The sequence below is a fragment of the Alexandromys fortis genome, unplaced genomic scaffold, assembly GCF_014885135.2.
Source record: "Alexandromys fortis isolate MF-2015 unplaced genomic scaffold, M_Fortis_MF-2015_v1.1 scaffold_98, whole genome shotgun sequence".
NCBI classification, from domain to species: Eukaryota; Metazoa; Chordata; class Mammalia; order Rodentia; family Cricetidae; genus Alexandromys; species Alexandromys fortis.
Genome location: NW_026068002.1, coordinates 440,734 through 455,722, shown reverse-complemented (window position 1 = coordinate 455,722; position 14,989 = coordinate 440,734). Strand labels below are relative to the sequence as shown.

Here is a 14,989-nt window from a genome sequence, read left to right as displayed (position 1 = left end):
ATACTTGCCTTCGACAGCTCTCGTTGACTGATTATATATATATATATATATGCATTATACATATAGAGTATCTATGCTATAATAACATATATTGTGTGGGTGTGGGTGTAAAGGAACCTATATTACTTTCCTTGATTGTCTTGAATTTGGAGGCATTAGAAATTCAGGGCTATTGTTATAACACACGCTTAGCCTTCTGGGCTGGAGTGCATACAGGCAAGTGTCTTTCACAAAGACTCTGAAGGCAACCTCCACGTCAGCCAGAATTAAGGATTACGCTGCTATGAGTCGGATGTGGGAAATACACTCTAACATATGGTAGACTAATACCTGGACAAGTTTCTCCTGGTCTGCCTGGGGGCCCGGGAGGACCTGGTAGTCCAACATCTCCGATTTCTCCATAGCGGCCAGGGGGCCCTGGGTCCCCTGGAGGACCTGGTGAAGGCAACAATAGACATAATAAGACAAATGTCCACACACGTCTTGAAACTCAGGAGTCTGCAAGGCTTGGTAAAGTCCAGGTTGGAGGCATTTTTGCAGTTTCTTGACACATTTAACCTCTGGCAGAGTTCTCTGACACTGACTTAAGCATCTCTTTTCATGGGCATCTTGGTATCTTGGTAGATGTTAGTTAAATCACCTCATACATTTTTTTCAACAGTTAAAGAAACACTGTTTTCTAAAAGTTTAAATAATAAAAATATCCACTACATAGTTACAATCTGAAATAAAATTTGATGTCTTATGCCAATGGGACATGAACCAGGATGCAAAGCTTTCCCGACATGTTGAACGTCACATCGTCACAATAACTGCTATGGCTTGAAGCTGAAATGTCCCTTGCGAGTTTGAACACTCCAGTGCCACTCAGTGTTACTGGCTTCGGAGGCTCTGCAGTCTTTAAGGAATGAGGCCAGGATGATGGAAGTTAGACAAAATAGGGAAGGAACTTTGAAATTTGTGCCTGGTTCCAGTACCTGTGCCTGATTCCAGTTATCTGCTTGCTTCCCAGTACGGCTGCCCCATACAAAATCTGTCCCACCACAGAGTTTATGGACCACGCCTTCCCTAGAATCATGAAACCATGAACCAAAACAAAGCCCGCCTCTCTTTCTCTCAGAAATGTTGTCACAGCAATGAGAAAAGTAACTAAATACTAATATTTACGCTTTAATCCTTCCTACTGTGCAATACACAGGAATACTAGAACAAACTCGTTTATCTGGACCCATCTAGTCCATTTCTGTATAAGTTATGGAAGAATTAAAGTGAACACAAACCTTTGAGTGGAGGAGGGGGAGTTACCAAAGCACCTGGTGGTCCTGGGTCCCCGCGATCTCCGGGATCCCCCTAAAATCATTCATTCATTTACTTTTCTTCGAAATAACAATCATACTTCCTAGCATTAAGCAAAGGTTAGAAAGTCACAGGCACAGTCATCAAAGAAGTAAAAACAATCGTCTGGCTAGAGAAGGGAGTCGGTCAAGACTTTCCAGAAGAACTAACAGGCACCTGGCCTCTCACCTACACACAGGAAAAAACAATGAATGGACAAAGATATAACAAAAGAAAAGGCAGGAGCTGTACCAAAATTCCCACTGTGTGCCCATAAATTAAACATCGTGTAAGCCACCAAGTTTCTTAGGAAGGTTTTGAACATTAGTATCTAATGGGGCATTCTAGCATAAACATTTCAGTCACCTAGCAAGACCTGAAACACTGTTTCATGATAATGGCAAAATATTGTCTCCGCCTTAATCACAACCCCCACCCCCAGAGCCCCCGGCTTCCCCTGAACAAGCCATGAATGTTGTTACAAAAGAGGTTACAAAACAAAGGGAAAAGCTCTGCAATGCCACAAAAGCTGATGATCTTCTGAGAGTGTTAAAGCTCTTGTTACTATCCACTTTCTAAAGAATTACTTCTCAAATATAAACATAACAAGCCGGCTGTGGTGGCCCACGCCCTTTAATCCCAGCACTCAGGAGGCAGAGGCAGGCGGATCTCTGGGACTTCGAGGCCAGCCTGGTCTACAAGAGCTAGTTCCGGGACAGACACCAAAGCTACAGAGAAACCCTGTCTCGAAAAAACAAAACAAAACAAACAACAAAAAAAAAAAAAAAACATAACTGTGCTTCATGTACTACATGTACTAGTTACTATGACAATGGTTTGAGAATAAACTATTTATACATAATACATAGCCTGAATTAAAATAGCATTTATAGCATTACACCTGTCTTTTTCAAAAGTTACACTTAGACTATTTGAAATATTCTAAAACCTTGAGTTGATAGCAGAATGGTCTAAAAGTTTCTCTGCCATGGGTTTATGTTTTTACCTTTGCACCAGGAAAGCCAGACAGTCCAGGATCTCCAGCCACTCCTTGTTCTCCCTAGGAATGACCAGAGACACACTCAAACAGCTGGCTGAGTCGAGCTGAGCTCACCTCACTTCTGCCTAATGTAAACAGTGGATGCTCACAGAGACTCAGGGCAGTCTTCACCACTCTGGGATGGAATCAATTTTGTAGCTCAGTTTTTAAAACTAACAACTCAATGCTGCAATTCAACGGTTCTCAGTCTTCCCAATGCTGTAATGCCACCCCCAACTAGAACATTATTTTCGTTGCTACTTCATAACTCTCATTTTGCTACTGCTATAAATCGTAATGTAAATATTTTTAGAGACAGAGGTTTGCCAAAGAGGTTACAACCCACAGGTTGAGACCCATTGTATAATTCACAAAATGCAGGTATCTGAGCCTGGTGTGTAGCCCTTAAGATGGAGAGGCAATAGGATAAATGGATCAGGGGTTCAAGACCAGCCTCAATTACATAGTTAGGTAGTGAGTTCAAGTCCAGTCTGAACTACATGAAACCCTGTCTCATAAACTCAAGAAGAGTGTTGGAGAAATGGTGGGATGGCAGAGTATACATTATTCCTGCAGAGGACTGGAGTTGGGCTCCTAGCACCCATGTTTGGTGGCTCATAAATTCTGATGATCTCTGGACTCTGTGGGCACTTTCACTCACATGTACATATAACTGTGTATATTTTAAAATTATATAAATGGATGTCTGGGTAAATGAAATAATTTAAAATTATATAAATACATGTCTAGATTAATTATATAAATGTAAAATATAATATATTCTATGAAATATAAACATACATCATTTAAATATATAAGCAAAATAAAATAAATCCTTTAAAAAAAAACCCAAATACGTGACTGAGGGTGAAATGTCTCAGTGAGTTAAGTTCTTTCCACAAAGCCTGAGCTTCAATCTCTAGAACCAATACAGTGGGAGAAGAGAACAGACTTCCTCAAACTGATCTTTGAGCCCCATGCATGCAGAGTCATACATGTGCACATGCACACACAGATAAAATAAATAAATGTAAAATAAATTTAAGACCTAAACAAAACCAAAGAAAATCCATCCAACTCCTATCAGTGCTCACACACAATAGTCTAGCTTAAACACAATTCTTCACCTCTGCTCCTGGACACACACAATGGTACAACTTAAACACAATTCTTCCCTCTGCTGGGCACACACAACGGTACAACTTAAACACAATTCTTCCCTCTGCTAGGATGCACACTTGCCTTGAGTCCTGGAAAACCTGGAGATCCATGGGAACCAGGCTCGCCCTAATAATTACAGAAAATCAACAAGCAGAATTGAAACATAAGGCACGAAGCTTTTATCTTTATCTTTGTCAGCCTTGCTGTATTGGTATTTAGCCTTGATATGCATTGATATACAGCAGAATAAAGTGTAATAAGCATAAAATGGACTCGATGTGCATATGCTATGTGGCATTCTCCTTGACCTTTGTGTAGTCTGATTCAGAAAATTCACATTATTGCCCGCGTTTAATGAAGAGGATGTGTGTGTTTGCTCTTTCCACTGTTCCAATTTAAATTATTTAGCATAATAATCTACAGCACATTCATTTGCATGGAGATGAATAGTTACTCTGTGCAGCTTCAGCAAGAAAAACGACACAAAAGTCAAGAACGGACCAATCAGTAGCCGCACTGGAGCGGTGCCAGCCTTCTGGAAACTGGTCTCCACGGTGGTTCCGTGGGCCGTACATTACTGACTGACGTGAGAGAGCATCTAGGAGCTGACAGAGTGCTTTCCTGGGAGGCACCCACACCTAGACACCTTAGTATACAAAATGCATTTACACCAACCAGCACAGGTGCCTATCACCCTAAAACTGAGCCCACAGGAGCAGCCACAGACCTGTCCCCTGCCCCCAGTGGTCCAGTCTTGTGCATGCCTGTTGTATCAAAATGGCATACAAGGAAGGGGACACCCCAATTCTTGGGCAAAATGCATTACAGTGTATGAGATAGTTTTCATGTTTGAGTTCATGGCAATACAGACATAGCCCCATGCGTGTATGGAAGAGCAATGTTTTCAATCTCACTGAGGCTTAGGACTAAGGATCCTTACCCGGGGTCCTGGGAACCCAGGAATACCTTTCTCTCCTTTGGTTCCGATACCAGGCTCTCCCTTTAAAAGATAACAGCATTAGAAGGCTCCAGTCAACAGTACTTCCTTAATTTTTAAAGCAACAACAAAATGGAAAACAAAAACATTGGTAACACCTTAAAGAGAGTAGCTCCTTTACGGTGGGGGTTTATAAGATTATAGTAAGGCAATGAAAATTTCCAATAGTAAAGGCTGGCAGTTAAAATAATGAGAAAACTGCACCAAAAAACCAGCTGAGAATATTATCTCACAGAAATAAATGAAAGGAATTTAAATCACCTTGCGTCCTGGAGGTCCTGGAAGTCCAATCATTCCGGGAATTCCTTTTATACCCTAAAAAGTATGACGGATATATTAAGATTACATAGTATTCGCTGAATTCCATACACTTCATAAATCATTTTTTTGACGACCTGTTTCTCATTAGGCTTTTTTTTTTTTTAAGTAAGAAACCAAATTAGCAACTCAGACCTAAGTACATTTTTATCCCTGGTTTTATTTGGACGAGTGTGAGAAGCACAGAGGACGTGGAGGAGATATGGACTCAGCCTGCAGGTCCAAGCTTGGGGATATAGTTATAGGGAGTGCTGGCTTGTTTGGGTAAGGTAGGAGACTTTAGGTATAATTTAAAAACAATTACAGACCATACATCTGGCATTGGGAATACCTGTGTTGGACAGATCGATCAATTACCCATGGACAGATGAATTTATGTTTTCCCAAAGTCTACCACGTATTCAGCCCTATGCATGTGTTAGCTTTTCGGCTACCAAACCACGAAGCCCATCACCAAACCTGGAAAGTCAACTAGATCCCCCATGACCTTTGCTGTCTGCACTTCAGAACAGCACTCAGGGGTAGTGCAATCTGGAGTACTTAGCTCAGCCCATGCCCAGTCTGTGGATCAGTGGCTGAGTGGACCTGAGAACATAGGAAGGCTCTGAGCCTCAGTGCTCAACCCAGACTAACCCGACTGATGAGCGCGCCGGCCAAGTGGGGCAGCTTTGAGATTCATTTGATGGGGCCCGGTAGCCCAGCCCTGGGCCTGTGCCCAAAAGAATTCCCATTCATGCTTCACAAGGTGACCTAGGAGGTAAGTGGGGCTTACCTTTTCTCCTTTATAGAGGTTCACATCAGGTGGCTGTACAAACAGGGTAGGCCCAGGAGGACCATGCTGGCCAACTTCACCCTTTAAAAACATTGAGAAAATAGGAATTTCATTTTAACTACCTTATGTTTTGAAGCAAAAAAAACTTTCACCCAGGAATAATATAAGTTTTCCAATCCTGTGAGCCTTAGATTTAAAATAAAAAAGATGTATTGGGCTGTAAAAAAATATTTATTGTTTCATATGAAAATATGGCTTAAAACAAATTCTAAAAATAAAAATAAAAATTATCTATAATGTTACTGTCTAGGGAAAATCTACTGAAGATGTTTGGTGCAGTGCTTTGTAGTGTTTATGTATGGTGCGCACACAATGGGTGCACACACATATATATATATATATATATATATATATATATATATATACACACATGTCTGTTCATGTGCATGTGAACAGTGTCTTGTTAAATGCAGCCCTAAAACTATAATCAAACTAAATACTATGTATCTCATAATAACAAAAATCTCAGTAGATAAGAGACTGAAATAGGAGGATCACAAATTTGGGGCTAGCACGGACTGCATAGCGTGCCCATGTTTCTGATAGGCAGGATTTCTTCATGAAGGATACCACTTCAAGTTCACTGAAAATAGTGTAACTAAAGGGATCCAGTCTCTTCGCAGACCTGGGAGGCTACCAAAGAGCTTGCAGGCTAGGGATAGTGTAAGGTTTTTTTTTTTTTTTTTATATCCTGTTAGCTAATGGTGTTGAAATACCAAGACCTCAGAAGTTAGAGATAATTATAAGGTATTTTTTCTTTCTTTCTTATATCCTGTTAGCTAACAGTAATGATGTGTTGACTGCTACATGCATTCTGTAAATAGAGGCCTGGACAAACGCCTGGACAGCACATGCGTGAGCAATATGTACTGATAATGATAACCGCTCTCATCCTCATTGTCCAAACACAACCTATACAGACCTATGCACAACCAAAAAAGAAAAAAAAGACCTACACAGAGTACCTTCAAGCACCATGCTAATATTTTTTCATCATAAAAAATATCAAATAGCTAGCATAATCAAATGTAGACAGAAAAGTCTGACGAATAAAACACAAAAAGATCCACAATCACATGACTCAGCAATACTTAGTAACAAACATGAAGGGTGGGGATTCAGTTTTTATTGTTTTATTTTTAATTTTTATGTTTCATGTAGCCCAATTGACCTCAAACTTGCCATGCAGCCAAAAACTGATCCTGAATTTTATTCCTCCTATGCTGTGATTACATGTATGTACCTCTTGCCCAACTTTTCCCAGAGAGGGATGTGTGTGTGTGTGTGTGTGTGTGTGTGTGAGAGAGAGAGAGAGAGAGAGAGAGAGAGAGAGAGAGAGAGAGAGAGAAGGTTCACCTTCCCATGGGCTGGGATTGAAGGCATGCATCACCATATGCCCAACATTGTTACCACCGCATACTTGACTTCCCAGTTCTACGACCTCACCTTTATGGTCAATAGAATATTATGGGCATTTCTTTCATCATGAGAACTTCATATATATATATATATATATATATATATCTGACTCTTTTTAACCACCTGTATTGCGACTTAACTAACCTGGAACTCCATCCATGTCAACAGGGAACAGGCCGGTCCTGCTATGACAACCTTACCCTCCTAACCTCCCTGCTGTGGAGAAGATGCCTAGGAGCTGCTTCTCCTGTGTGAAGAAGAGCGCCCATCCCCCGCTGGGCATTCAGGGTAAGCCCAGAGAAACCACCACCTTAAATCGCTTTCCTAGAGTACCCTGCCCATGAAGTTGCTTCCTAGCACCAGAATGATGCTTTGTCGGACCTCAGGGTATTATGTTTACAGCTAAGGGTAAACTAAGTCAGCATGGAGGAGCTATGAAGTTGAACGACGAGGACACTGAGCACAGATGGTGACAACAGCCTCTATTACTAGAGAAGGCATCTCAACATTTGCTCCTCCACACGAGGGATCCTTACCGGGTCTCCCCTTTGCCCCTTTATTCCCACAGCACGATTTCCCTGAAAGAAAAAAGAAAGAAATCTAATGGCTTTCTAGTTTTAAGAAGACAATTAAAAGCGACGAAGACTTTTAGCTGTGCAGATCATTAAGGCTTATTCAAAAGGGAAGGAGGGGATTGAGATGAGTGTCAATGTCCAATCATCTCCCTGAGGCCAGGTTCTGATGATGGATTTGATCTAGCACTTACCTTCAACCCAGGGCTCCCAGGATGACCTATAGGCCCCTAAATCAATGGGAAAAAAATTATTAGCAGTCATAGTCATCAGAATGTCTTCCTTGATCACCCCAAGTTTTGACTAGAAAACACATCTGATTTTAAAGTTGCTCAAGCCACTCTCATTCTTAGGAGGCCGATAATAATGTGACCTCCTGGAAGTAAGGAGAAAAATAGTGGTTGCCAGAGTCTGGGGAGGCTGGATAGGAAGAAGGCCATGAAGAAGAACTAGCCGATGAGAATGAAGATTTGGTTAGTTGAAAGGATTGAGTTCTGGCTCTACACCACAGTGAAGTGACAGTCAACAATCGTTTACCACACATTGCAAAATGACTACTGAAGATTTTAAATACTTCTGATACAAAGAAAGGATGGATGTTACAGGTGATAGATGTGCTAACTATCCTGATTTTATCACTGCACATTAGATGAATGCATCCAAATATCACAGCGCACCTCATGAATACATACAGCTGCATGTGTGTGTGTGTGTGCATGTAAGTGCTCATACATATGTAGGTGCATGTGTGTGTAGTGTATGTGGAGACCATGATCCATCTCAGATGTCCTTTCTTATTTTTAGAGACAGTGTCTCCCACTGAAATCTGGGGTTCATTAATTAGGCTGGGCCAGCTAGTCAAGTAGCCTCAGAGTTCTACCTGTATCTGTCCCTCAGCACGGGACAGAAGCGTGTGCCACCTTTATGACAAGAGCCAAGAAGCAAGCTTGATTCTTTATGTGAGTTCTGGGGGTAGGACTCAAGTCCTCAGGCTCATGCGGAAAACAATCATTCTAGCTCTGTGTACATAATTATGTGTCATTTAAAAATAACAAGCCTGGTGTGAAGGCGCATGCCTTTTAGCCCAAGCTCTCCAGAAGTAGAGGCAGGCAGATCTCTGAGTTTGAGGCCAGCCTGCTCTACAAAATGGGTTCCAGGAAACCCAGTCTTGAAAGAAGAAAGGAAGGAAGGGAGGGAGGGAGGGAGGGAGGGAGGGAGGGAGGGAGGAAGGAAGGAAGGAAGGAAGGAAGGAAGGAAAAAAGAAAGGTGGAGGGAGGGATGGAAAGGAAGGAAGGAACAAAGAAAAAGAAAGAAAGAAAGAAAGAAAGAAAGGAAGGAAGGAAGGAAGGAAGGTGCACACAGTGGACTTTTAAACATGGATGGGCTCTTTTTCTGTGAAGGGGGTGACTTCTGATGGGAGACCTACACACCAAGATGAATTCCTGCCAATAAGTGTGGTTCATTAGCCTGACTCAAGAATGCAGCTTTGTTCTCAGTGTGACAGTGTTGTCTACAGAGGGACAACATCGTCAGAGCTGTACTTACTGCAGGCCCTGGTGCGCCAGCATACCCCATGGGCCCTGCTGATCCTTGGGCACCCCTAAATCCCTAGAGAGAGAGACAGAGATCAGAACGTGCACTGTGCAAACAACAATTATCTCTCACAGACAGGATGGCATGTAACCTCAAGCAGATATAAGCCTGCAAAGCAGTCAGTCTCCCCGCATACACTCAGTGAGTGCATCTTCAGCAGAGGTGGGAGCAGCCTTCCAGTAAGGGTGACACACTCTCCTGTGTAGGGTTCCATTCAGCTCAAGAGAACAATCAGCATCGTACAGCCCAAAACTCGTAATAATTAAAGCCAGAAACAAAAGAACTTCATTAGTTCTTCCTAATTCCAATTCAACATCTTTATACATCTCAAGATGTCTCTTCATATCAGTCTTGGGTAACATTCATATTTAAAGTCTTTTTTAGTTTATGCCCAGGAATATCTACCTATGTCCCTTGGGCCTGCAGAGGCCAGAATAGGGATCCCCTAGAGCCGTGGTTCTCAACCTTCCTAATGCTGTGATCCTTTAATATAGTTCCTCATGTTGTAATGACCCCCATCCATAAAATTATTTTCATTGCTACTTCATAATTGTAATTTTGCTACTGTTGTGGATCATGATGTAAGTATCTGATATGCAGGATATCTAAAATGCTACCTCCAAATGGGTCAAGACCCACAGGTTGAGAACCATTGCCCTAGACCTAGGATTAGAGACAGTCATGAGATTCCAGGTGGGTGCTAGGAACTGAGATCAGGTCCTCTGCAATAGCATCCAGTGCTCTATAACCACTGAGCCATCTCTCTTGCCCCATATTTAAATATCAATGTATTTGTACTTTTTTAAATTGATTTTTATTGAACTCTACATTTTTCTCTGCTCCCCTCCCTTCCTCTCCCCTCCCCTTCAACCCTCCCCCGAAGGTTCTCATGCTCCCAATTTACTCAGGAGATCTTGTCTTTTTCTACTTCCCATGTAGATTAGAGCTATGTAATATATTTGTACTTTAAAAAAAATACTCTTGAAATGTGGCCTAGAGGACTAAAGTGAATAGAAACACTGTCCCCAGCTCAGGATCAAGATGGCTCAGACATTAGCAATTTCCTGTCTCATGTGAGTTGCCGGCACCATGGCTTACACTCTGGCAGATGGCGGGATAGCCGAGCAGCCCCAGAAGGCTGGGAAGAGCAGTGCCCTGTTCTACAGTTCACATCGGTTATGGACCGGGCCTGGAAATGCAAGTCTGTGGATAATCGCTGGGAGGTAAAACTGCTTTCGGTTTCAATCTTGCAAACACTGATAAACTGAAAGGCTAAAGTGATCATTGAGTTACAAACTACGGGAGATGAAAGTGGGCAATATAGCAATAAACAGTCACTAATTTAGCAGGCAAAAATCTTAGAGAAGTGGAATAAAATTCCAATCGCTGTATTTATGTAGGAGGCTGTGTGTGTGTGTGTGTGTGTGTGTGTGTGTGTGTGTGTGTTTCTAAAAGATAATTTTGTGAAGGCCAATAAATGCCTAATAGTACCAAATGATCATGACCGGACAACGGGGAGTTGGGATAAAAGGCAGCTCTCTGAGGTTTAGCAGTGCTTCCTGGTGGGTAAACTGGACTTAACACCACCATGTCAGTACTATAAAAATTTTAATTTTGACAAGAGATCACAGTTTTATTCTAGGTAGGTCCCACACTTTTTGTGGCTGGTGAAGTTGAGCTGAACATCTACAGAGCTATCTAAAAAGAAGACAGGTGCCCATGGTCTTCTCGGGAGACTTACTGGCAAGCCGGGCGGTCCTGGGTCCCCACGGTCTCCCTGCAATGACAACATTATACTGTTTTACAAGAGGAGGGCTGTTTTCTAAGGACACAGATGACCCGGAAAAACAGGTAGAGCAAGAATGATCTGCACTAAGCAAGATAGGCAGCAAATTCACTTTGTTAGTGTTGAGAAAACAATCACAGAAGGGCTCCATAGAGCTGTTTTCCTTCATTTATTTCCCTGTCTACCTACTGGAGGCCAGAACAAGGTGGGTTGAGTCAGTGTAGGGTAAAAAGGACCAAGGAAAAACACCCTGACCCTGACTTAATCCCAGGACCAGGGTTTTAAATCCCACCAATTCTGAGCTTACCCCAGAGTCAGACTGCAAAATCCCACCAATCCCTGAGCATGAAATCCCACCAACCCCGAGCCTTTCCCAGAATCAGGCTATAAAAACCCACTAATTCAAAGAAAGAACGTCCTGCCCAGCCCCCCAAGAAACTCTAAACTTTGTACCCTGTTCAGTTTGCTGCTGCTCCTCACCCCAGAGGCAGCCACCCTCCTGGAGTTTTCCTTCCCAATAAATCTCTCTAGTGAGGTTTGTTGTGTGGTGCAACATTTTCTCAGGAGCAGAGCCCAGCCATAACAACTTTTGTAGAAGCCAGAGCAGAGCAGAATGGAGAACTGTAACCCTTTCCCCTAGCTGTTACCCTTGCACTGGGGAAACTTTTCCCTGGAGCAGAGCTGTACGCTCCTAGCTTACATTGACTTTGTGGCATACCTTAGTTCCTGACTGTCAGAATACCTTCCCATCTGAGCTGCAATGCTTACAGTCAAGACAACAGAGAAGAAGGATGTGGGTTGTCCTTCTGTCCATCTTACACTACCATCTTGGTCTAAAAGTTCTATGTTCTCACAATATACCTATCTCTGGTCTAGTGGCTATATGGGGCCTTGCTGTACAGTAGTGGTTTTCAACCTATAGGTCATGACCCCTCTGGGGTCTACATATCAGGTATTTACATTACTGTTCATAACAGCAAAATTGCAGTTATGAAGCAGCAATGAGAATAATTTAATGGTTGAGGGTCACCATAACATGAGGAACTGTATTAAAGGGTTGCGGCTTTAGGAAGGTTGGGAACCACCCATCTGGAGTGGCAGGAAGAGACTGAGGGAGAGCCCCTCATGCTGCAACATCCAGATCTAACTCTCAAGCTTGTGGCAAGGTTGATTGCTCTGTGTAATGATCAGTGTGTGCATGCTCCTGGACACAGGATCATTCTAAACTCACTATGCTTAAAGGACGGTTTCAGATTTTACCCACGTTTAGGTCCAATTACATCTGAGGTGTTAGTTTCACAATTCCTGTTCAGTCAAGGCCACCTTAAAATTCTCAGTGACCTGCAATTCTCAGGTCAGTCCTCACCAGTGACTACCTGGCCCAAATAACAGTAGCGATGAGCCTGGGTAGCCCCGAAATAAATATGTCCTTATAATTCTGAATGTGTAAGTGGCAAGGAAATCTACAGTCAAAGAGATGACGGTCAATACTTTCACACAAGAGGAACTCAGCCATCTTGTTCTGTCAGGTTAATGACCAAAACAAACAAACAAAACAAACAAACAAACCCAGTAAATCCAATAAAACTTTGAAAGAAATCTCTGCCCATGCATTTCCAGTTGGGAAAAAGACTTTGACAAACCCATAATGACAGATATAACACTCACCTGAATACCTTTAATGCCACCGGAAATGAACACCGATCTTCCTTTTTCTCCATTTTCTCCTGGCTGACCCTGGAAAGGAAAGATTCGTTAGGAAAAAATAAATTGCTGTTCCACTGTTTTCTATATAAAATACTAGCCACCAATTTAAAAAAGCATTGCAACCATCTGCCTGGGGTGGATTTATCGTCTACCTGATCTTACTGGCTTGCACACAGGTCTCTCAGGCCTTCAGTTAGCGTCTGCGAAGGCAATCCCAAAGGAAGATGCCCCACTAATGGATAGCTTTAGTTGCTAATCATGAGGCAGAAAGACTGCATTCTTCTCATAATATAATGCAAGAAGGTATTCTTAAAAATAAATAATTTTGCAATTTAATTTTTGATCCAGAAATAATTTTTTTATTAATTTATTTATTATGTATACAATGTTCTGTCTGTGTGTATGCCTGCAGACCAGAAGAGGGCACCAGACCTCATTACAGATGGTTGTGAGCCACCATGTGGTTGCCGGGAATTGAACTCAGGACCTTTGGAAGAGCAGGCACTTCTCTTAACCACTGAGCCATCTCTCCAGCCCCCAGAAATAATTTTTAAGAGCATTTACTTGACTCCTTTCAGTATTTGTATTTAAACTTGATCTTATACAACCTTTGTAAGGCTGTATTTCAAGTTAACAGACTTTGTGAAATAGCTCAAAGAAGTTCATTCTAATTTTCCTATATAACAACTTAAAATCCCCGTTAACATCTTCTACACATTGACTTGTCACACAGAGCATTTGCCTTCTTCATATTACCAAGCTCTCTGTAAAAGAGTATAACTCTCCAAGTTGATCCCACTCGCCAAAGCAGCTCCCTTTGTTTCACTCGGTGACTTCCTGGTAAGGCCCCTTGAGGAAGTCAATTTGGCCTCTGCAGTCAGTCACTGTGGCTTCCTACAGTTCCAGTCTGCAGGGATCTCAGTTCCACACTGAGTTAAGACTGTTACGGTGATGAAAATCAACTGAAGAGCACACAGGTTGGCGTTGAAACTTGGAGGCAGAACATTTGTCCAGCCAGCCCTAGGTTCTGGGTTTGATCCCAAATTAAAAACTTCGCTTCACTGCTAGCTCCTCGGTCCACAAACCACTGCAGAAATAACGGACCAGTCATGATTAGTGACTGATGACGTCATGTGTTTCAAAGCTCGTGATTGATCACATAAGCCTACCATGATTGATCACTGCACGTCTTTGTCCACTCCTCACTCCTTTTTTATTTTAATGTATTATTAGCATATCCTAATTATTTATAATAAGGGGTTTCATCATGACATTTTCATACATGTTCATAATGTATATCTCATTCATAGGCGCCCTGTCACTCTCTCTTGTCCCCTCTCACATCTGTTCATCTCCCTCTTCCCAGCTATGTCTCTTCTGCCTTTTTGTCATTGCGGTGACCTTGTAAGTTTCACTTAATTTGTCTACAAGAACATGGTTCAGAGTCTGCCTACAGGAGTGTGACTACACATCTTTTATTCAGACATGGAGAGAGAGAGAGAGAGAGAGAGAGAGAGAGAGAGAGAGAGAGAGAGAGAGAGAGAACAGTCCAGCACAACACATAGATATATATGTTGCTTTCTTAGACCTCAGATAAAAACTCAAGTGACATTTTACAAAATAGCTATTTGAGACAGGGGATAAGTCTTCAAAGATGAAAGGGAAACAGACACAAAAGAAGCATTTAAAATGTTGCAAAAGAAACTCAGAGTGTAAGGGGAGTTGGAGAAAACATGGCTGCCAGAGTACAACTGATGGGCTCTTCCCCAGAGACCACAGTGACTGTGAGGGAAAGACAGTGACTCAAGCAATAGCTTCACACTGAAGAAACTTGGGAAGATATTTCTCAATGATGAGCACTGACCAAAACTTAGAAAGAGTGTGACATTTTGTCACAGCATAAGAAAAGGTTAATTTGGTACACTTTGTTACACGGCATGAAAAAGGAAAGCACTGTTGAGAGCTTTTCACAGACCAACTCAATACTTGGATTCTCCATGTTTAAAATTACCAAGTGCTGCATAAATATTAGTTCTATTTTTCATTTCTCCATGTATTTATGAGTGACAGTGAGAGAATTTTTAACCATTTACTGAAACACTTAAAAGATTATGAGACAACAATAACGTTCCCATCCATGGCTGAGGTTGCTTTGCGTAGCTTTAGCATTCATGGAAAGTTCCACTCTACAGGCAGGGTGGTCAGAAGAAACAAACACTGCTTGACAAAG

At 42.0% G+C, this 14,989-nt stretch overlaps 1 protein-coding gene across 1 annotated transcript in view; it reads right to left on the bottom strand.

Moving 5' to 3' along the window:
- Nucleotides 1-14,989, bottom strand: part of Col4a4 (collagen type IV alpha 4 chain) — a 116,061-nt gene that overhangs the window by 57,035 nt on the left and 44,037 nt on the right. The window contains exons 8-19 of the mRNA XM_050161052.1: nt 12,721-12,789; nt 11,008-11,043; nt 9,219-9,281; nt 7,868-7,903; nt 7,638-7,679; nt 5,623-5,703; nt 4,794-4,847; nt 4,476-4,535; nt 3,613-3,661; nt 2,342-2,391; nt 1,281-1,350; nt 331-435 (exon numbers count right to left, since the gene is read on the bottom strand). Of these exons, the coding sequence (XP_050017009.1) occupies nt 331-435; nt 1,281-1,350; nt 2,342-2,391; nt 3,613-3,661; nt 4,476-4,535; nt 4,794-4,847; nt 5,623-5,703; nt 7,638-7,679; nt 7,868-7,903; nt 9,219-9,281; nt 11,008-11,043; nt 12,721-12,789 (715 nt within the window). The remainder of the gene's footprint in view (nt 1-330; nt 436-1,280; nt 1,351-2,341; nt 2,392-3,612; nt 3,662-4,475; nt 4,536-4,793; nt 4,848-5,622; nt 5,704-7,637; nt 7,680-7,867; nt 7,904-9,218; nt 9,282-11,007; nt 11,044-12,720; nt 12,790-14,989) is intronic.